General features: G+C 41.0%; 1 protein-coding gene across 1 annotated transcript; it reads right to left on the reverse strand.

Annotated features, from left to right (window-relative positions):
• Nucleotides 1–652: 652 nt before the first annotated feature.
• On the reverse strand, nt 653–14,977 carry RFC4 (replication factor C subunit 4). The gene is made up of 10 exons (XM_085307123.1): nt 14,711–14,977; nt 14,174–14,252; nt 9,296–9,375; nt 7,965–8,084; nt 6,871–7,014; nt 6,444–6,564; nt 5,330–5,455; nt 3,592–3,672; nt 1,618–1,734; nt 653–891 (listed from the first exon to the last, which is right to left on the reverse strand). Exons 1-10 carry the CDS (start codon nt 14,833–14,835, stop codon nt 796–798), a joined length of 1,089 nt encoding a protein of 362 aa, XP_085163249.1. The 5' UTR covers nt 14,836–14,977; the 3' UTR covers nt 653–795.
• Nucleotides 14,978–23,940: the final 8,963 nt, after the last annotated feature.

A 23,940-nucleotide genomic window follows, 5' to 3' on the forward strand; every position in this document is an offset into this window, starting at 1 on the left:
GTAATGKGAGTTGGCTTTAAAAAAGCTCCTGTTTGCTCAGGTATGGAGACTATGATAGAGTATTGTTCATGTAAGCAGAACAAAACTGGTATTTCAAGAAACTTGAAAGAATTAAACTCCTAAGAAAAAACTTCTCTTTAAAGAAATCCTAAGACTGTAACCCAAMGGCATTCAACCACTACCATGTTTCATGAAGGTCACAGTCAGCAAAGCTTATACAATAAAAGCTAAACTTTAAAAGGGGGAATGGAATGAGGTGCTCAGGAAAAAGTACTCAATTTTTTAAAAAAAGCTCTAACCAGTGATCTACATCTGTATTCTTTCGCTGCTTCAGTTTTATCTTCATACAGGAAAGTTTCAGTTGTGTTACTGAAGGGTGATTTTTACACTGTCATAGGTTTATAGGGTTCAGTAAAAGGTGTCAATTGTGGCAAAACATTCTGCAGCCAGGTTTATTCTGAAGCCTCTTAAAGCATTTTTAAAAGCAGTTAGGACCCTAGCCTGAAAGGCATAGTGAACTACTACTTTATATATTTTTTTTGTTGGTGCCATCATTTTTTGGCAGTAAATGCATGTCAGTTGTAAAGCAGAAATGTTACTGGGCACTTAATTAGCCAGTGATCACTTTAAAGGGGTACAAAGAAGTGACACCTTTTTACTTTAAATGTTAGTTTTTCCAACTGCTGAGCAGTCCTTTTATTGTAAAAAGGATACAARATACACAAATGACTGCCATCAAAACTGCAGCCACCAATGAAACAAAAAATTGCTCTATGCCACTGCTRGCCTGCTGAGCTAGATGTTCTGCGTTAGCTGCTGCATCACAAGGGCACAGAGACTCATCAACTGCAGGTATTCATCAGCACCATCTGCCAAGCATTTGTCTACTTCCTGCGAACAAAGAAGCAAGTTACAGCCCCATGACTACAGAAGAACAAACTTTATTAACTGGCAGCTACTTTTCCAGCAGCCACCACATCGCATACCAGTCACACCATACCAGGAAAAAATACCTCTCCAAGCCTCTGTTCCTGAGGAAACCAAGGCTGCCAGTTTATTTAAGTGAAAGGATGCACCATTAGCACTGCAACTAACTGCCAGGAGAATCACTCTGCTGGCAAACAGCATTATCCATCGTTCTTCATCGAATGTAGCATGCAGGTGTGCGCTGCAGATGTCCTCTCGGTCAAAATTTAGGAAGTTATTTCACTTTTTGTTCTTGGRAAGGCATAATTTACAAAATTGATTCCAATAAGCAAAACAAACTCACATCTGCACTGTGCAGTTCATTCTTTATGCACTGCCTGTCCTCATCTCTTTGCTTGCTTTCCTCTCCAAATTCACAGTAAAAACATACATGCACACATCAGTCTCCTGTTTGAGCAACAGCAGGCCAGTCTAATCTAGCCAAGAATTGATTTGTCTCAGCCAGGATTTCAATACCTTCTCATAGAATTTCTCAGCCTCCCCAGGAACAAAAATTCACATTCTGGGTGCTGTATTTCATGACAGAACTAAAACCAGTTGGGTATACTTTTGGGGAGAGAAAGTCGGGTGAACAGAGACTGACCAATAGAAATTAATGAAGGTTATTAAGATTTCAAGCTGCCATCTTACCGCAAGTTTCTCAACTATAGCAGACTTCTGCTTGTCAGTGAAATCTTCGCTCTCAACAACAATATCATGAAGCTGGTTTACAAGCTGAGCAACAGCATACCCTTCATTTATCATATTCTGTATCAGGGATAGAAGAAAATGGAAATAAGGCAGCAAAAGCTAAGCAGCAGTAGAAACACCACAAACAAAGACCAATCTGAAAAATTCTGTATAAGCTGAAAGACTTTACTGGAAGTTATTATGGATGTTTTAAGTTTTATAGAACAAGTCAGTAGTTTACATATAGTCCAGTATCCCAMTGACAAGTAACCCAAAGTGAATACTAAGAAAGAGCTCAAGAACATCGCAGGCGTACAGTGATAACTTCACCCAAATATTCTCAGTCTCTCACAATTTGTATCTCAGGGATTTCTTGAGCCAGAGACAGTTTTAAGCATTTAGAAACCTCTAGTGAACCTGTCCAATCTCACTCTAAAATTAGGAAAGCTTGGCACCCACAGCACGATGTGGCAGAGTTTCACAGCCTTCACATTTTAAGTACCACCTACTTCAGTAACTACCAGAGTGAAGAAAATAAACCAGCCTCAGGCATGCAGAGGTCTGCAAGACCAAAGGTCCAAAGGTTTTTTGACAAAATCAAAACCATGGCAAATAGCTTTTTTTKCCTGTAAGGTCATTAATGCCAAGTTATAAAAATAGCAAATACTGAGCCATTTAAGCATAAGCGCTAAAGCTATTTAAGCACAGAGAAGCTGGTAAAATTAGAAGAAACCTTACTTCTCTGTACAGCAAAATCCATGCTTTATAAAAGTATGCATTCAAGTTCTATCAACTATATATCAAGTACTAATATTTAGGCAGAATCCCACTATAAGGCACCTACTCTAGAAACTGGAAAAGTTTCAAACTACTACAATAAATTACACCAGGTTCTGACAAAGGACTACTAGGCCCTAGGGATATGTGAAATCCACGTCATCATCTCTTACTGTCAACACATTTCTATACACCAAGGTAAGGAAACATGAAACTGTAAGGCAGTGACATTTGTAAAAATCCTAGTACAACAGTTCTAAGATCCGCTGCAAGTTTTTGGAAGAATAAATCCAGATTTCAAACTGAAGTTCCAGCCAAAACCATCCTATGAGGCTTGGCCAAGTGGAAGGCAAGAGGTTCACCCATACTGCCTTTCTCCACATGGGCAGGAAACACTTCAGTGGAGGKGAGAATAGTACCATGGCATGTTCTCCCCTCCCCCAAGTCAGGGATCAGCAGAACTTAATATTCAGTTCAGGACTGTTTAAGCCTCCTTTAAACTCATGAGTTTAGGCATTTCCCAATTCTTCAAAGAGTAGGGAAAACTTTTTTTGTACTGAAGAAAATAAATGCACTTTTATGAATGTGTAGCTTGTGCCTTTTCCAGCAGTTTCTACTTGAAGTCACTGTGGTTTGTAAGATGAAATTACTCCCTGGGGTACTACATGGTAAACATGTCATATTTTAAAACCAGAGGCTTATTACAGCTTTATTCAGTCTTCACATATTACACAGCCTCAGCGTAGGTATCTGTAAACTGCTAAAGGTAAGATTTTTTTCTCCTACTCTCCATCTTACTGAAATTGTCTTTGAGAACCTGGATTGTAACCTAGAAGGTTACTAGTGCAGAGTATTCTTTGAGGATACAATCTGAAAGATGAGTTGAATGTCTTACTAGAAATTCTTACTCTGCATAATTCTGTCTAACAGTTCCATAGCTTAACTCAGGCCGCAGYCAAATTGGTATGTAAACTTATTTTCACCTTTACCAGCACCTTCTCAAAAGGGTAAGATCACTCGATCACCTGGTGACACATATGCTTCCTGAAATTTGCATCCTAACTGATCTGAGGCCAGATAATCTTCAGCTGCAACCCAGTAACCCAGATACACAGGGCAGGGACTTAGATACAGACTAGAGTACTAAGAGAACTCTACCTTTGCCACTGTTTCCAGTTTTTCAAATGAACTACTCCGGCAGGCAGATAGCAGTCCATCAATTGTTTCTTTAGGGACAACCTGTAAAAAGAAGTTTTAAATTTCAACTTTGTAAGCTTAAAATTAAAGTCATGACTAAAGCTGGTGTTTACAGTAAAAGATTCAAAAGTTTTTATAAAGGCAGCCATTTTAGCATTTCATTCCCCTACGCAACCAACCACTCTCAAATAAGAATATAGGATTAGTGTTGCTCAATCTTAAGATTGAGCGCTAGGCTTTGATATTTTTTCTGTATTAGCAATATCAAAAAAAAAACCCTACACAATGACAGTGAATTGTCAAAGCTACATTCGCAAATCAAAACATGTAGTTACTTATTCAGAACACTGACTAAACCTCCTTCAATAGTTAGATCAGTCTATGCTTTCTGTACGATTCTGCACCCAAGCAAAACAGCAAATGAGTTTCTCTCCAGTTAAGCATATAAAAACAAGCTCAATGCAGCAAGAGCGGACAATAAATCTGAAGACAAAATGTTAACAGATGCCGTTATTTAGCTGTAAGCAGGGAAGCACTACCCACATTCCTGCCCTATATTCATTGTCATTCCTGCCAGCTGAGTGTCTGGATAGTTTTTCTTCTGGTTACAAAGCTTCTTTATATTAGTCTTCTGTACAAAGGTTAATCCAGGCTCACAATGATAACATACAACCAACAACCTGAAGTTTTTATGGAGATGTAAAGTTGGGTTCCTTTGGTTTAATAAGCATTATTCAGCAAGCCATCAAGTGGAATTTATGCCTTCTCTTTCCTATCATTACAACAATCTCTCTGCCAGGTTTCTTAGAAATTACCGCTTAGAGTTACCTGCAAGTAAAATCCAGCTCTTAATATAGACACACAAAACTGAACCGAGTTCACCGAGAAAACTTCTAAAAATTGTTCTACAACAGRTACACAGCAGCATTTGCCTCCATTTTCAAAGTGGCAGACCCCAAAGCAGGTACAATTAGCCATGATGGTAGCACCTTCAAGGCAAACTAAAGCATTAAAGTCCATTTACTTCTGGCTCCTGAACTCCTACTCTCAGACTTCTTGCTTTAGAGGTGTTTTGTTGCTATAGAAACACCTTCCCAAAAGTTACTAGATTCATTTGCTCCATTTTTTGCTGTCCCTGTCAGTATCATTTAATGTTATACTGAAAAAACCACTGCTTTGTTAAAATGCAAAAGCTGCACAGATGCTTAAAGGGACAATGTCACTGTGAACATTACACTAAAAACAAGCTGTTAAAGTCATTCCTCTTGCAGTGTTTTCAAACCATGTTTTGTAACGCTATATAATGTATAATCACCAGAAAGACCTTCTTGTCTACTATCCAACAAAAGGCAACGTGTTTTGCATTCACAGGCAGAATATTTTAAACTGTTTAAACTGTAAGACTATTTTACAGTTTTCCTTTAGTTATACAATAAGTTCCTAGATATTTACTATTAAATATGTGCACAGCATCAGTCAGTCATTAAAATTATGGGTGTAATTATGGAGGGAAAATGTTATAAAAAAATTATGGGAGAAATAGTTGTGTACTGCTACCACATTAGCAATATTAACAGAAATAAAACCATTTTTTTAATTAAACTTTGACCAAAATGCCCTGAATAGACGTATGAAGCAAGTATGTTTATTACCCAAACATTTCTCAGAGTAATTACAGGAGAAACTGAGCATAACTTACCCCAGCAATTTCAGTGACTATCTTCTCTGTAATTTCTTTCCCTCCCATTAGGCGAGTTGCACTTTGAAGAAAAGTAATTGCTTTTCTTAAGTCTCCTTCTGACAATTTGACAAGGTAAGATACTGCCTGAGAAACAATGGGGAAAAATGACAATTTATACTTCCATTGTTAATTACAATCCAGTACACTTTTTCAGCAAATTGATTTTAAAATGTCAAATAGTGTCTGAAACAGATGGTCACAGCCAAGCTCAACACAGAAGTTACAAAGCAACCTCTCTACTAATATAAATACTACTACAAATCTAATGCAGATGGCAGCTCTCAGGAACAGGATTTCATGTTACAAATACATGCCCAAACACTTCTCAAGTTACTTGTCTCAAAGTTTAAATGAAGCTTAGGACAGCAGCACACAACTGTGATATGATCCACTGTTTATCCTAGATTAGAGAAACTTGTATTACCTAAGTAGCTTTTTACTTATTCTCTGAAGTATGAGGCAGCAAATTTAACTTGCTCTCTGAAGCATGAGGCAACAGATTCACAAGATACATATCTATATTCTGTGGACTAAGTTACACCTAACTCCTCAGATCTGTCAACGCCTCTTTATATACGCTGAAGTACAAGTTCTGATATTTATTTTGAATTTAAACAATAAAAGGAACAAAAATCACCTTGCAGAATTTTACTTTGCCCGTACTCATGTTTACTAGCCTTAAAACATCATAAGAAATACAAAGTTTGCATAGTTTGAAAGGCAATACAGGAAGTATACATACTGAATATGTTATTAATTATGTAACACTAAGCAGTGCAAATGTGTGTTGACAACTTCAGAATGAAGCATGGTTTAATCTGAGCATACTCAGTGCAGAGCTAAACGCCCTGTAATTTTATGCTAATTTTTTCTGGCAGACATTTCCCTGGCCTTAGCAAGCCTCTGAAAATTCTACCCCATCTACRGATGAGAATAGTATCTAAATTAGTTTATATACTATATTGAGTACAACTGAGCAGCCTGAAGAAGTAGTGCTAATCAACCCCCTTTCACTGCAATGCAATTACACACTGGATTAAGCAACAGAACTATACAGCAACTATGAAGTTACCTCACCACTGATTTTCACATGCTCTTTCTCAGAAACGTCCAATAGTCGCTGCTGCTGGATTTTGTCTGACAAAGGTTTGAAGCGGAATTTGGAGCATCGAGATGTTAAAGGTTCAATTATTCTGGGGGAGGGGGAGGAAAAAAAAAAAAGTAAGTGTCTTGGCAAATGACTCCATGGGTCACAATCATACAGATGAAGCCATGAAACCATGAGGGCAGAAGGGAGCGACATAACCTTAAAATTGCAACACTGTAAAGAATAGAAGTATAGAAGTTGAAACCTAAACATTGTCTTCAACCTTGTAGTACTCACATAGCTGCAGCTCTGTTAAATAAGACCTATGAAAACTAGGTATCAGTCTTGCAGGAAAAAAAAAAGTACTGAATAAGAGCAACAAGCCCAAGGAAGCAACAAATTCTACACAAACCTGCTGATGTAGTTACAAATAAGGCAGAAACGTGTCGTTTTGGATTCTTTTTCCATTGTGCGTCTTAAGGCTGCCTGGGCTGCTGAAGTCATAGAGTCTGCTTCATCCAGAATCACAATCTTAAAAGGAGGACAAACCTTACCACTGGGGGGGAAAGAAAAAAAGAAAAACACACACACACACACACACACACACACACACACACACACACACAAAACAAACTCATTATCCAAGAGTCCTGCAGACCTACAGATCAAGTGAAAGTATCTCCACAAAAATGGTAGGTCATATTTTATTTAAGTATCTATACAGAATAAAAAGAATCAGAGGTTCTATCTTTTTGATTATTTTTTAGATAAGGGATTAATATTTTTATTAAGAGGGTAGGGATTGATTTCACATGCACAAACTGACATTCGAACACTGCCAAAATTCTCTAATACTTGTAGCCATGCAATACTTCCTTTAATAGTTAATGCAGTATTTTCTTTTACAGGCTTCCTAATTCCCAGAAATTCAGAAGAACACTGTAGCAGACTACTTTCAGGACACAAGTTCTGACCATTTCCTGCCAAATCGTTGTGGCACGCAGTTTCTTCCTGTTACATCCCACAGGCTATTCTTTGACCTGTACTGCTTCACCTGCACAGGTCACAACCTAGCACCAGAACCTTGCTAGCCTCTTATCAATTAGCAGCAATTTTGTATAACACTGCATATTAGGGGTACTAGAGAAATTACTACTACCATAACTTTTGAAAAATCTTTCTGTAGCAGCCAGGCAACATTTTCAAAGTCAAGAATATACTACCAAATCCAAAAGGCTAGATCTTTTGGGGGTTTTCCCCTCTCCACCTGAATAACCCTATCCAACACCAGTTAAAAAAAAAAAAAAAAAAAAAATCACCCAGGTATTTAATCTCTCAACATTAGATCAAAGCTTAGCTAAAGTCCTGTGCATGTTGCCAACTTCTAGGCAGTGCAGGCCCATTGCTTATATTAGAATTATAAAATCAATCTAAACAAAAACAACCACATGTACAGTCCTAAGAAAGAAAGTCCATCAGACAGGGTCAGCTTGATCCCATGCTTACTCTGAACGGCTTCCAGATGCTGTTAGCTGGGCAAAAGCCTTCACTTTTTCCCGAATCACTTGTATTCCACGCTCATCAGAAGCATTTAACTCAAGGACTCTTTGCCGGAATAATTCAGGTCTGCAAATTTTTCATTACAACATGTTAACTGTTAACTTTTGTAACGATACATTACAAAGTAAAACAAGAATCCTTCTGGCCTTTCTCAACAGTAGATATTTTTGCTAATGCTACTAAATAACATACTTTGTTAAAAGACAGTTAGGTTGGAGATCATTAAATGCTAGACAGGAATTTCCATTAGCTATTTTTAGAGTTGCCTCCTAGACCACAGGAAACAGCGAAGCCTAAAAATTACACCAGTTATCCAGGGGGAAAAAAAAGGAGGAAGTTGGCTTTGTAAGTTCAGGACATTATGTTATATGCCCTTCTACATATATGCTGTGAGCAGAGTGGAAGAACCAATAAAATCCCCAGATACAGCCATTTGCAGTGCTTTGCAGCTGCAATACTACCAATAAAGCATACATCCAGAAAATACAATACAGGCAGTATTTAGCAGCAGAATACTAGGTAGTAGCACCTCTGTGAAAACAAAATAACACAGAGGATTTTAAAATGTGAGAATTCAAGTGGATGCACAATGTGGAGTTGTCCTCTCCTGAAAACATCACTAGCCAAAAACTAAGGATAAACGGAAAAACAAGGTATCAAYGTTGACATTAGATTTGTTCAAAGATCAAACCACCTTCTCATTCATTTTTTTGCCTACAGGGCTCTGAGTTCATCAGTCAAAAATTCCCAAATATTAAAAGTGAGTCAACAAACATACGAAGAGTTCATAAGAACTACAACACTTGCTCCATTTGACTCTCAATATTACTTTCAGGCACAACTAGATGAYGCGTAATAGGAAGAGTAAGATTCACCCTTTTCATGAAGTGCCTTGAGATCTATGTATACCTAAGAACTTACTGAAGATGCTATTAAAATTAGAATTCCTTTATAGTTCAATAAGGCATATGCAAGCCATTTCTTTTCATATTCTTTTGTGTTATAAGCACGTAGTTGAAAGTACATAGGGTTACATGGCTGCTAGTCTCAAGCAAGTGTTATAAGTCTATATTGGTAACATGACTGGACAACATGGAAAGAAATCTCACATTACAAGTGAACAAGAACATGAAGCTCCTCCTAAAAAAAACCTTTCAATGGATGTAAGAGTTTCCAGAAGCCATGTAAAAACAAGCAAGGACCAGAAGCACTAGGTCACATGATTGGCAGACATCTGATACAGACACTTATACCAAAGCTACTAGATTCCAGCTTACCCATAAAGTTCTCTAGCTGCTGCTAAAATTGTGGACGTCTTTCCAGTTCCAGGTGGGCCATAGAACAACAGATTAGGAAGCTGAAACAGCAAGGCAGAGTTTTAAAAACAACAAACAAAAAGCCTTCAACAAAACCTACTCGTAAATCAAGCACCTGATAGGAGGAAAAACTATCCACTTCTTCTGCTATATAATACCAAGTCCTTCACTTTAGGTCACTGCGCATAGTGCTTTAAAGAATGACAAATCAATTGCTGTTTGTAAGACTGCATAAACAAGCTGACATTTGCTGGCACAATCAAATGTTCTATCAAAACTGATTACTCAATTCATATTTTATTTGGATATATTGTCTCCAGGCCAAGTTTGATATGAAGTTACTAAAGCATACAGAACTTACTGCTACAAATATGACTGCAGTGTCATGCAAATTTATCCAAAGATGCCCTTCAAACAGCCTGCATATTACTAGACGCACAGCTATGATAAAATTTGGCATAGGTTAACTATCAYATATTTTCTCAGCTCCTCAGACTGCCTTTGCAATCCATGCTGARAGTTCTAGGCTGACATAACTCCACTGCAGTAAGTACGAGGTAGCTTGTGAATGCTTGCACCGTAATTGTGTCGAGTGCAACGCAGGCATTCTCTAACGGTAATCATGGAGATGCTTGCAATGATTGCCTGGAATACAAGAGCGCGAGCAAATAATTTTCTACATTCATCCAAGGATTTTTTTGAATGGGGAAAATCAGTGGAATCTCCTCAAAGAGATTAGGTTTACTGATCTTTCAAATATTTTCGTTAATTGCTTTGGCATGAAAATAGGAATGGATTGGAGAAATATGCTGACACAGGAAGATCAAAGTAGCACAGCAAAGACTGCAGTAATAATTATAGGATGACAYTTAGCAGTACAAAATATAAAACCTCACAGTTTGAGGCTGTAATTAAATATCTCTAGGTACCTAGAATTCATCAGCTGGAAGTAAAGTAAAAATTGACTTTTTTTTTAATCCATCAGTCACAGAAATAGCCTGATTCTGTCTAACACAGTGGTCCTGGGATGTGTATTTCTGACAAAGATRGACAAAAATTAATACCAACATGGTGCTAATAAAACTTTATCTGAAAAGCTACATACAATTCAGATCATCCTTATTCAAGACATAAACTCAAATTAAAAAAAATGTGATTAAGGGAACAGGGAGCTTATCTTATGGGAAGTGTCCAAAAGAGTTTGATTTAGTTAACTTAGCAAAACAAAAGCTGAAGGAATGACTGTTCTCTGTAAAAATATCAGAGAGCAGCAGCAGGGGCAAAGAACAGTGCTGGCATAAAATCAAGTTGCTATAAATTAGTTATGAGTAAGTTTTGGCCRAAAACAAGAGGTTTTCTATTTATCAGAGAAGTGATACTTTCTATGCAACTAACTCAATTAATCCCTCTTAAAAATTGAGCAGGCTGCACTTTAACACACCTGCCTTTGATAGCAAGGGATGGGAGCTGGTGACCCAAAAATCACTTCCAATTCTATATTTTTAGAACAGGAATCCAGTTGTCCCCTCTAGTCAACATTAAAAAGGCTAGCCCCAGTCTGACTTGATTATCAGCCTTTAATAAAGGTTCTGTTTTTTAAAAAGAGTTTACTAAAATTAGATTAGAGAATTTCAGGCTGAATATAGCAAGCAATGCAGACAGAACGGGAACAGTAAAAACAAAAACATCCAAAGAGCATAAGAAAATGCAAGAATACACACTTCATAACCAGAAAATGAAATATAGACAGACATGCATAGTAACAAGTATCCCTTAACAAYGAAGGCACAGAACAGACTCACTGTGTATCTACTGTAAAAGTAYGGACAGTACAGCTTGAATCTTTTACAGTAAACAAACCCACTTCAAGTTTTGCATGTTCTTTCTGCTAGTGCTTATTTCTCTAGTTATTAAAAAGTAAATACATCCAAAGCTAGTACATATTTTTTCTAAGTTCAGTCAGATACCATATTATTGGTCCCCTAATTCTCTTAGGAAAGTCCTGAGGACAGGAAATGTTTACTGAGTGACAGCTGAAAACTTRGTAATAACAATCTTAAGACAGTGCACTGCAAGAATAGACATTTTGTAGAGCTATGTGTTCACAAGATTCATAATTTCACCCCGTATGCTAATCCACACTGCTAGTTCTCAAAACAAGCATTAGCAAGTAGGAAGTTTTAATAAAAATCTGTATTTCATAATTTCATTAAACCCGTACTTAACTAGTGTTTGTGTATCAACCCACCATTTATACCTCCATTTTGCATTATAGTTACCACCAGTATTTACACTGCTGTTTCACAAAGCACAGCCTAATCCTTTACGTAACTCAGTGGCAGTATTTTTAATAGACTGTAACCCAATCCACTTACCCATTTTTCCAAACTTGCCAGTAGTAAGCAGGATACCTGTAGACATCTTACCCTGATTATAGGGAAGTTAGTGTTCATAATGCAAACCCCAAGTCTTTTTCTAAAAGTTTTGGTACAAGTAAGCAAGTAAATTGGAATGATCAGCCTACCCTTAACCCTCTTTTCAGTCATTAAAATATCATCAAGTAACTGAAAATCAAAGAATACTATGACACAGTCAGAGGCTTTGCAAAAAGCAGGAATGGCAGCAGCAACAAAATGGACAGTCCTGGCAGGCAGAAATCAATTTCACCAACTCACAACCACTAGGACTCTGACTTCTCCAATTTTAACCAAAGAGATGCTCACTATTTAAGACTGAGATGCATCAGCAATCTAGGAGTCCTGCCCTATCCAGCAGCTTCCAAACTGAGGCCTGCAWAAAGCTACAGGAAATCAACTAAGCACCAGCTCTCCACTTTAGATAAACCTTAGTGTTAAAAGTGGACATGAATTTAAAATGTTTTCACAGAAGTTTCTGTAGTGGAAGGGGATCTACAAAATCTTACTATTGGATGATCATGTGTGCTACAGGTTACAACAGCAATCAACAACTTCATGAAATTAAGAGGCATAATATAGTCATAAAAGACTCAACAGCTCTCCAAATTCAATAAGAACCTCTGAAACAAGCATCTGCCATCTCAGGCTTTAATTTAAGCTTTTGTCCCTTTAATAAGTCCTTTCAAGAACTAACAAAAATGCTGTTTATGCTTAAATGCTTTTACAAGTGCCAATGATTGAATGTTTTTGTTCTCAAATGTCTTGCTGAGTTTGGATAGCCATGATAAAATAAGGCCTGTAACTATTAAAAAAAAGGGGGTGGGGTGGGGTGGGGAGGGAAAAAAAAGGCATAATTTGACTTTTCAACTTGAGAGGCAAAAAGTCGCCACAAGTGTACTAGGCTCATAATCTTAGAAACACGCCTGATCCAGAGGCTACGAAGTTTTAAATAGCTGTTGCTCAAAATAGAACTTTCCAACCCATCACCTAAGCAATGTTACAAGACTGTTACGTCAGGGCAGAATAGGTGCAAGTACCTCCAACTAGCTGCTAATAGTTCTTTACTAATTAATTCAACTATACAGTTGAAGTACAGCAGTTTTGCTTTATAAAATGAATTATAGAAGTCTTCCCCAGTTCTGTCCTATCAGCTTCACCTTCGTTCCCTAAACTTAAACAAATGAGTACTTATACTTTGGGAAATTCTGATTAAACTAACGTTTTCAGATAGAAATAGGCTCATGCTAGTCCTAAGTCAGAATTCTTTTGCAAATTGGCTTAAGATAAAACTTTCAAATACCCAAGACTACTAGTCCATATTGTGCATCAGAACAAACCACCAGTGAAAAGCTTCTTGCAAAAAAATCTAAATATCTGAATTCTTCTTTATAGCTGTCAGTAAACAGATCTCAATTATGAACGTCATTTTCAAAACAGCCTTACCAACCATTTCAGCTGGCATTAGCATTCCATGACAAAAGAAACATCTTTTAAAGCACAAGAATGACTAGGTGAAAAAGTGAAACAGAAGAAGTTGCCAGCACACATGTAAAAAGGAAATTTTCTAGACTTTCAAAAAAAGCACAGTCATCTACTAGCTATACACTAGAYCCCTTACTCCCACCTCCCTGCTGCCTAGTTGGGAGAAAATAACCATCGTTTGTACAYGATTCACTGAATTTTTAGCCAAAAGTAACTATGATTATGAGTAAAAGGAAATGGAAAGCTATACTAGTCTTATAACTCTTTATTGTTTAACCATAAACAAACAAGGGGATCCAAAACTGTTCTCTTCCCCTTCTTCTTAGGTGTATTATGCCAACACTGCAGTGAAGCTAGTGAAATTGTCGTACTTAGCATTTTAAAGCTGCTGAGACTTAGTTGGAAACATTAGTCCAAAAAGTTTGGGGATCGCTAAATAAATAATAGATCTGAGAGTTATTAACTCCAGCTTTCCTCATATCAAACAATGTATCGATTTTAATGCTTAGCAATTTCGTAGAGGCACTGGTAAATGACCGAGCCTGCTTGGGAATGACTGGCCATTCAGACTGCCTGTTTATGAAAGTCAAGATTCCCCTCTCCTCTTAAATGTCAAAAGTCCTAGCTGAGTAATAATGCCTACATAACAAAAGCCTTTAAGATTTAAGAACATCAGCAAGAAATGTACCAACTAAGCTTTTCTGGACAGATTCCAAACTGCATGAGAGAGCTGATGATTTTACAATAATTAGGAAGCTGGTAACATCAGAAACATTACACTCCTCACAGTATATAACTAGAAAGYCAAGTTTGCTTGTTTGTAAAGTACTACAGAAAAAAAAAGATCATTCCTAACTTAGAAGAGCAGTAATTCATAATCACTGGCTAACGGTTCTTTTTAAACATACTGTAACAGGGTAGCTGTCATCATTACACTCACATCAGCACCTTCCAAGGACTTCTTCAGCACAGCAACAACTTCATCCTGGAAAGCAACTTCATCCACRTATTTTGGGCGGCTAAACAAAAAGACATTAAATGCAATCTGTTATTTAATAAAGTTTCAGCAAAAATTAGAATTGAGAAAAAAAACACCTCCCCATCAGGTGACATCAGGCCCTGAACACTTACAACAAATTCCATATCTGAGATTAAAAAACATCATGGAGAAAATTTGTTTTAGGTCTCTAGACTACAGTACTGAAGCGATTTAATGTTTTTCAGGAAGCTGCTCATCTGTTTCTCTTGTAAACACTAGTCTGAACACTAGTCTCTAGAAGCACAAAATACTGCAGCCCGCGGTATTTCACCTCTCTGGGAGCAAATAAAGGCTTCTCCAGAAGGCTCCTCTCCTCCCTGCCAGGCGGAGGCGCTGATGGGTGTCCCCCCTCCGCCGCACGCCCCTTCTCTCCCATCGCGGCCCCGCGACACCGCTGCGACCCGCCGCTGCGCGCCCCCGGCCCCGAAGAGCCCTTACTACTTCTCCACCCAGGGGACGGGTTTGAGCCGCTTGCCCTCGCCGCTGCTCCCCGCCGCGCCCCGCTCCTTGGCGGCGGGGGGCTTGGTGCTGATGGAGGACGGGCCCTTCAGGAAGGCCTGCATSGCGCCCGCCGCCCCGCGGCCCGCGGGCGGACGCGGCGCCTCGCCTCAGACCAGCCGTTAGGCCGCGCACGCTACGTCACGCCACAGACGCCCCGCGCCGCAGACCCCGCCGCTCCTTCCCGCCAACGCGCGCCGGGCGGGGGCGGGGCCGCTTCCGCCGGCCGCCGCCAACCATAGGGCCGAGGGCGAGAGAGCCCGCCTCTCTCACCTCCCCGGCCCCGCCCACCTGGCGTAACGCCTTCTAGGCCGGCCCGKCTGGGCGCCCGCCGGTGATGGTGCGCATGCGCGAGGGACGTCGCGGCTTCCGAAAGGGAATGGGAAGGGCGGCTCGCGCGCGCTAGGCGCGGGTGGCGTCACATCCGGCGCGCACCTCTCTTCCCCGCCGCGCGCGGGCGCCATGCTGGGCGGCGCCCCCTGGCCGCGTGTGAGGCGGCAGGCGAGGCCCGCGGCCGGGCGGCCAGGCCGCGCTGGAGGGGAGCCCCGGCCCCCGGGGGGGCCTCTGCCCTTCTCCCGCTGCCCCAGGCCGCTCGCGGTTGTGCGGCCGCTGCTTCCCAGGCCTTTTCCGACCGCGCCGCCGTGGTGAGATCAGCTCGCCTGGGCGTGGAGACCCGGGGCCGTTCGCGCAGAAGCTGCCAGCTGCGCAAAACGGGCGAAGTGGATCCCTGTTYTCTGCCTGCTACTTCTAATAGTCTGCATCTCAGCAGTAATGGGGGGAAAAAAAAGAGTATGAGTGATGTGACCCTGCTGAGCAGGGAGGTTGGGCTAGATGATCTSCAGAGGTCCCTTCCAGCCTCACTGATGCTGTGAGTCTATGTGGGATATGATGTGACAGGCCTTTTTAAGGACAAAAACRTATCCTAGGAGATGTGCTAGTCAGGTCACACGTGCATGCTTTCATGCTCTGCATGGCTGCATCCTCTCTCCCCTTGTATATACGAGCTTGTAGATGGAGATTAAACAAAACATTTCTGTTACCAGCAGCTGCACTTTGTGTGGTTGCAGGTGTTTTGTTTTACTATTTCCCTATGGCTTTTGGGGGGGGAGTAGGTTTAGCTTGGTTAGAGCGTGGTGCTAATAATGCCAAGGTCATGGGTTCCATCCCCGTGTGGGCCACTCATTTGAGGGTTAGACTAGGTGATCTCCAGAGGTCCCTTCCAACCTTGCCAATTCTATGATTCCTCCTGAGCAGGAGRCACAGCCAAAGTGGCCTAGGCAGCAGCAGAGCTCATTCAGAATAGTATCTGTGCAAGGGAAGGAAGGGGATGGGGAAATGGTCGCCATGGCAACAGATGAACGGTCTTTAGAAAAAAAAGATGCAGAAAAGAAATTAGACTGGAAATGCATCGKTCTTTTGGCGACACTGGCCTGTAATTCTTGTCTGGGCAATTCTGAATAAGCTTTTTTCTTCTCACTTGGCATTCTGTTACTGAATTATGAAATCCAGATTGACAGCTGGGCTAGCAAGAATAGCCTGTATATATAATTACTGAAGTTGCCCTGTTCTAGATGAAAAGTCAATGCTATTTTTTCCCACTATGATTATATTTGGTGGTTTCATGTCATGGCAACTTTGAAATGTTAAGGACGTTTGAGCATCTAGAACTGAATCTGAAACATCTGCATCTGAAACTGCTTGCACCTTCATTGTATTTTTGAAACTTCATTATATTTTGTGGTCTCTATTCTATCCACCCTGCTCAATAGCGCCCCCTCAAATATTATAACTTCTGAGTATTTTATCAACTACATATGAGCCTCGAGTTCAGTTCTTYAAAGGAGCTTTCTTTCTGTTGCATTAACATGACTTTCATAATAGAATTTTCTGTTCCGTTACACTAACAAAAGCAAAAAAATTTCAGAAACAAACCCAACTRCTCGCTCACTCTGTCCCTTCCCCTCAGATATATAAAGACTGAAAATTACTCTTGCTGTACTTTGCATTCAGTGATCATGTTAGAGTCTATCATGTTAAGCTCAGTTATGAGGTCCTCTCAGTTGTTTGTCTTCCAGGGTTTCCATAGCAAAAGCTGTTCTTTACTAGCCCTATCAGTGCCCCCAAATTTGTGGTCCTTTGAAATTGCCATAGTCTAATGCACAGAACAGCTAACAGCTTTAAAATGCAAATCATTCAGTATATGCTGGTTTTGTTTTTTAAAGTACTACAATGTAATTGACAGCGTGTCCACCAAAAAAAGCAAGTCAGTTATTAAAACGTTTTAAAAATCTGTTCCTTTTGAGATAAAACAGAAGCGGGTTTGGAGGATTTGACTTAGAGGTTTTATCAGAGTTCGGGAAGAAGAATTATTTTGAGGGGATTGATTTGTGGGAGCTTTGACACTTTTAATTTGCTATCTAAAGCTATAAGCCCTGTGGTGTGTTGGTATTTTTATAACTGTAATACTCCAGTAGCAAATGCTTCAATACTGGTCCAGATTTTAGGTAGTTTTCTTTCTTCTCATGCTAGCCAGGTCCTCCAGCCACACCTGAACCCTAGCATCTTCCAAATTCTTCACGTCTGGTTTCAAAACTAGTCCAAGTAGATCCAAGGCTCTCCTTGCCATTCCTCCCTGCCCCCTTCCTTTGTCGGTGTTCAGCAATCCGACTGAAACCTACTGTTTGTGTCTGTGTTTTGGCAGGTGTTTCCCAGCAGCTCAATGAGTTGATCYGATACATTGCACTACTACTACAGCAAATAGGCAGGAGTGGGCGTGTGCAGTGGGGGTAGGAGGGCAAAGGATTAGCCCTTTTGGCACCCTCAGCTGATCTGAACGGAAAGCCTGGTTCCCTTTTTCCCCACTCCCTCTCCTGTATTGGCATTTGCGCATGTGCAATCACTGAAGGAGAGTTCAAAAGCTCATTTGCTAAAAGTAATGTGTCACAGGTTAGGGAGAGTAGCAGAGCTGAAGAACTGATGGGGGGAGAACATCTGTCTTGGTACCTTMCTTTACCTGTTGTCCTGAAGGCCTGGTCATGCATCTAGAACTTGGTTCAGCTGAGGATACTGCTTTTCTGGAGAAGAGTCCTTGTTCTTTTAATGACAATGAATGACAATGGCTTCCTTGCAGGGAACTATATAATATATTAGACTGTAGGAAATAAACTGAYCCTAAAAATTAAGAATCACTGTCTAACAGCTTTGTGCAGAATTCAGTCTTTGTTTTAAATGAGGGAAGATGATAGTGTTTAAAGAAATGAATGCAAGTAGAAATAGGTATATATTAATTTTCTTAGAACTTTAACGGGAAACAGGTTTGATAACTTTCAGCACTGAAAGACTTTTGTGAGATTATATAAGCAGTGCAGATCAGACTGAAACTGGCAGTTTTCACTGTCCAAGCTGCATAAACAAAGGCTTCAAAGCAGGGTGGCAAGAAAGATGAGAGGTATGAATTGGCTTCTCTTTGGAGAGACAGTAACTAGGACAGAATTCAGCTCAGCTCAGGAAAGAGTGTCTAAGAAATATGATAGGTATATAGAAAGCCATGATTAGGATGGAGAATGTGAATAGRGAATTATTCATTACTTCTCAAATGCAGGAGCTAGAGACATGAAATGGAACCATCGGGCTCCACATGTAAAACCAGAAGTATTTTTTCACACAATACATGTTTAAATTGCTAATCTTGTTGCCACAAAATGCCAAGGTAGTCAAAATTTTAAACAGATTCAAAAATAACTAGACGGATTCATGAAGAAACAGGGTATTAAATACAATTAGGCAAATGYAAACATAAGCTCAAAAAGCCCCTGAACTAGACTGCTGCAATTTGAGAGTGGGGTACTRGAGAGGAACTCTGTCTGTAAATGTCCTCTGATTCATACACTCTTTCCTAAGCATATGGTAAAGGTCATACTCAGACTGCTGACCTATTCTGTGCCAGCATAGTTGTTCYGGAAGGCAGACAGTGAATGATGGATGTAAATGATGGTGAAAAAAAGGTTTATGATGGGGAAGGAAAAAGGGGAGGGGAGCAGAGAGCCTTGAAAAACTAGTGTCTTCAACAGCCACTTTTCAGAGTGGACGTTAGAAGAAACTATGCTCCTTTTGGAGTAAAATGGCTGAAACAATAGTCAGGTCTGTCAGAGAGATCTATACATTGCTGGGGGAGAACAGGTGCATGAGAACAAGTATACATGCAGATTTGGGCTGAGAAGCTCAGATCTGTCATAGGAGATGTCATAGAAGCTAGCGGTAAGCCAAGAGCAGCCAGAGAAGTGCTAGCAATGTGATCCCATTAAAAGCTAAGAAAGAGAACTGTTGGCTAAAGTGTTTTGAAAAATATAGAAATAAAAATATTTGAAATATGGAGTGATAGTCTCTTACTGCGTGATTAATTTTGCAAAAAGTAACCAGTGCTCTATGTGCCTTCTTTGTAGGTGTGCATCAAAGAAATATCTGACTCATTTACCAGTTTCTTCTGCTAATGGAAATGTACTGTGAATCTGAAGTCCTGCCATAACCAGCCAGAAGTGGTGACAGGCATAATTACTTCACCTGATTGTGCCAACACCATTACAGTTCTTCCCAGGCAGTATAGAGCTCCAGACTTTGATGTGGAGATCAGATAGTCCATAGACAGAGGAAGAAGCATGATATCAAAGTATTTGGKATATCAAAGAAAGTTGATGATATCAAAGAAAGTTGGGAGAGGGATTCTAAACTTTTCTCAGCTATTCCATCAGCCTCCCATTATCTGGCATAAGGGCATCTTCGGATGCATTCCAAATGTTGGATGGATAGTGATCATGTTCTAGAAGAGGATTTGACTGAAAACTAAGAAATGAATGCACCTATGAAAGTTATGAAGGACGTGGGAGGTGGAGATAATACCTGGAAGAAGGTAAGCTGGCTTCATGGCTGGATCCCATCTTGGTCTTTAATAGCCTTTCAATTTCAGTTGGCTGAATGGTTGCCAGTCATATAGGCAAGGGGTATATATTTATATAAAATAAAAAAGAAGGAAAGATTAGGTTAATCTATATGCAGTTTTTGCCATTACAGTGTTCCCTTAAATATTGGCAATAGCTGCTAGAAAACAAGCTCTTACAAAAATACATTGAGAAAGTTTCAAAAATATTTTCCCAAAATAATGACAGCCTGAGCTGATCCGTAGGTCAAAATCCATCCATTTTGAAATCTATCTGGCCAGGCTGTAGGTGTTTGCAAACATTTTTTTTTGTCTGCAGCGTGCAATTTACAGTGTATTAAAATTACTAACAATGCTTTGATCTGCTGTTGATTTGTCAGGCTGTCTCTCTATGGAGAAATCAGATTCTTTTGCCTGTTGGCCATCATTTTAATAGTGGAATCTTTGTGGTTGTACAGCCCCTGGCCCTGCTTTCTGGTGAAAGCCTGGCTCGTGCCTGAAAGGTAAATCATCATCCTCTGTAACTCTGAGTCATATAAATTAGAGAGGGCTTTTACCTTACAGAGATGAAATCTGTATTTGGTAGTAGCGAGAGGGCTGGCTGAGTTTCACAAATATACCCATCACTGGATATTGTTACCATGACAGCGATGGACTAAGTTGCGTCTGTATCTCTGAGTCATTCCTTAGTGACAGGCACATGGGGTTCATTTCTCTTTAGTTCCAAAAGATCGCTAGGCTCTAGGCCCCTGTATCTGTCTCTTTCAATGTGGGCCTTGAACTATGGATCACCAGTGCTTTTCCAGTATGTCTGATTTGGTTCAGTCCTGTGGCTTTTCAATTTATGAATTTATGATAGCAATATACTCCATGAACAGGCAGCCTCGTTTAAAGCCAGATATCACTGAATCTTAGGAGTATAATGAAATTATTTGGTGATTAGTGAAGCTAGTGATGCATGGTATCCTGTGGCTGTGTCCTGCAGCCCAAATCTTCCCACCAAAATAAGCCAAWTTTCCCTCTTTTGTTCGTTATCATCAAATGGAAACACCCTCAGCTCCCCATCGAATCCTGTGTAATCCACCCCGTGCTGCCAGCTGGACAAGGATTGTAGGCTGTGCTGATCGTAGACTGCTGTGTGCTGAGTGGCTGTCTGGTATGTACATGTCACTAACCAGTCTGTAGGACAGCCACCGCATGTAATTATTCAGCCCCACTGCATCCTTTCCTCTTTCAGGCTTTGTACACCTTGCTAATTTTCAGTGAACCTACGAGAACTTTTTTCTGTCTCATGGATTAGGTTGCAGTTGACCAACAGGTTCAAAAGTTATTGAAGGGATGGCAGATAACTGGAAAGCAGACTAACATAGCAAGAACAAATAATAAGAGAAAAAGAATCTTAAAATAGCAAGTGTGCAAGCCTTTGCAGTTATGATGCCGAATAACAATGCTAGTATAAGAGCATATGGTCTTAAAATAACGGAGAATAAATTTAGCTAGAAATTAGACAAACGTTCCTAGCAATCCCTGATATTTTTGAACAGCTTTGCTGTAGGAGTAATGAGAGCAAGCCAGCTATACAGCTTTTCAGTGGAGTTTAATTCATTTATGAATGGGATTATATAGTGTGTCTGCTTACAGAGAAAAATGTCTGTTAAGTGCCTGGAATCACGATGACTTTTTCCTGCATTCTGTGACCCTATGAGAGGAAAATAAGATGTCTCAGATATTTCAGACCCCYCCAGAGATTTTATCAGGGTGGCAATCTCTTTCCTTACAGTGGCATCTCTTCTCTACTTAAGAAAATCCTTTCAATGTTAGTCAAGGTCATTATGGTTTGAACTTGACTCARATGACTGCTAGAAAGAGGATCTCAGAGCAAATGGCCAAGATACCAAAATGTTGCCAGGTGGGTGGCAGTCTCAAATCATCCTCCTCATTCTCACTTGTTTTCAGAGACTTACTGTTAAACTAACTCAACAAAAGTATGCAAGAAGCCTCTCAGTGCAGTTGATTAGTCATCCAAAAATGAGGACAACAGCACAGATGCTCAACCTACCTAGTAGGTGAGCCAGCTAGTTATAGGGTTTTCCTGTCACAGAGGTACACAAAACCCTTTACAACACTAGGGCTTCATGATACTGTGTTCTTTGGTATGTCTGGAAAGATGTAACCAGGCAAAGCCCTATGGATTGGCGGGGAAATCTGGAATTAGAGCTGAATCCATTCTGGGGGAYTGGGTTAAATCTTGGGGGCAGCTGCACCTTTTTTTTTATTTTATGCCTTCCTTTTTAGGTCTGTAATAAATTTGCTGTCAGCTTCCTGAAATACCTTGTGCACTTCAGGCAGGCTTAAAAGCAGGGAATGAGRATATACAAATCTCTGCTGTGCCCTGCCTTTTCTCACCTGTCCCATTTTTCCTCTTCTCAGATCACAGCTGGGCTCTGTAGCCAGGAGGGCCAAAGAAGTTTTCCAGCTTCTGTGTGCTCAGTGAGGGGGAGCCCAGCAGCAGTTGTTTGCCCTGCGGCAGCTGTGCGTCAGCTGCAAGTCTCAGTTGTGTCCCTGGCACTCAGAGGCCACTGGTACCTCCAGACCCAAGCTGGCTCACTGATGCCTGCCAGTGTGTGCCTGCCCAGAGGCACAGCTGGGTTCCACAGCCACTACAGCAGGTGGGAGGGACCTGCCCAACACCCAGGGCTAATTCATTCGCTTGCTTGTGCACAGTGCAGCTGGAGAGGCTTCTGTGGGCATAGTCACATCAGGATCCCAGGGATACTGAACATGCAGGAGGGAAGCGGGGGTGATGAAGCCCCCAGCCACAACACCCCTAGAAAGCCCCCATGTTTGCGGTAGCCCCCCTTGGTCATCCAAGGTCTCCTGGAGGGGTGGGAAGAGGGTCCCTGGGACCACTGAGGGGTTTCCCTTAGAGACAGCCTGTAGGGCAGCTGCGCCCCAAGGCTGGGGGGAGAAGAGGGTACTGGAGCTGCAGGCAGGTTGTCCTCAACCCCCAGGCACGCTGGAGAGGAGAGCACAGCAGAGCAGCTGCTGCGGTGCAGCTTCCCTGTCAGCTCCACTCCTCCTGATGCCGTTCCTACCTCCAGGATTTTTTCCTGACTCACAGCATCACCATCCAAAAGTCTCCCTGGAGGAAGGTATCTGCCTGCCGGTTTGTCTCTTTATCCTTTGCCTCATCCGCATGGGAGAGAAGGGAAAAAAAGCCATAAGCAATCAACTCGCCTGCTTCTCTTCCCTTCTTTATTTTCTCCTACCCTCCCGCACCAACCTCTTCCCATTGTTAAAAGGCGGGGGCGGGGGGAGACAATCCACTTTCAGAAAGAGCATTTCTAGGTTTACACATGGACAGTAACAATCTGGAAGAGGTGAGCAGCAGGCAGAAGATGTAAAAGCTGGAAAGGCTGTGCCGTGGGAGTGGTCCTTGCTTTGTGTGTAAGCAAGGCAGTGAGTGTGCAGCCTCCCACTCTGGGTGCATCTTTTTTTGGATGCTGTGCAGTTCCCTGTGTGAAATGCTTTTTTGGTTAAAAGAAGAAGAGATGTCACATCAGGAGCTCACCCAGCGACTGACTACAGTTATCACCCATGTGGGTAAGACATCTTTATTTTTCTTCTCACTGTAATTGTGTAGGTTTCAGTGTCCTTTTCTACCCAGAGTTGCTGATCTATACAGGCAGGAAGCCTTTGTGTGACAGTATCTCACCTGCAGGTGAAATGGGAGCCATCAGCAGACTGTAAAACCAGTGGCTTTGGGCAATTAGACAGCCTTAACTGGTTATTTGGTTTGTTTTTTGACATGCAATTCTCTCTGAAAAGCAGAAGCAGTAAGAGCAGAGTGTCCTTCCTGTGAGCTGATTTGTGTGCAATTTCCAAGCACCTTCTTGCAGGGAAGTCGTATGGGAAAGGGGATGGTGGAAGGATGCTGAAGCAAGAGCAGTACTAGTGTGGTTGCACWTGCTTGTGCTTGCTTGCTTGTGATACTGGAATTGCAAACTGTTCTGTTTCTGTGTACCATTCTCAAAGCCTCTTTTTATCACTGTTGGTGTTTCAAGGGTTCTGGAAAGTGCTAGGGCAGGATCCCAGAAGCTCTTCCCCATGTCAGTGTTGATTTTACTATTTACTAGCCCTCAAGCAAACAATAGTGAGCACAAGTAAGGCCCTATATGGTACACTGGCATCCTTGTTAAGCCTAAGCTGGCTACTTGCTTGCTGGCAGTGGAGACCA

The sequence above is a fragment of the Rhea americana genome, unplaced genomic scaffold, assembly GCF_003343005.1.
Source record: "Rhea americana isolate MKP2758 unplaced genomic scaffold, rheAme1 scaffold_253, whole genome shotgun sequence".
NCBI classification, from domain to species: domain Eukaryota; kingdom Metazoa; phylum Chordata; class Aves; order Rheiformes; family Rheidae; genus Rhea; species Rhea americana.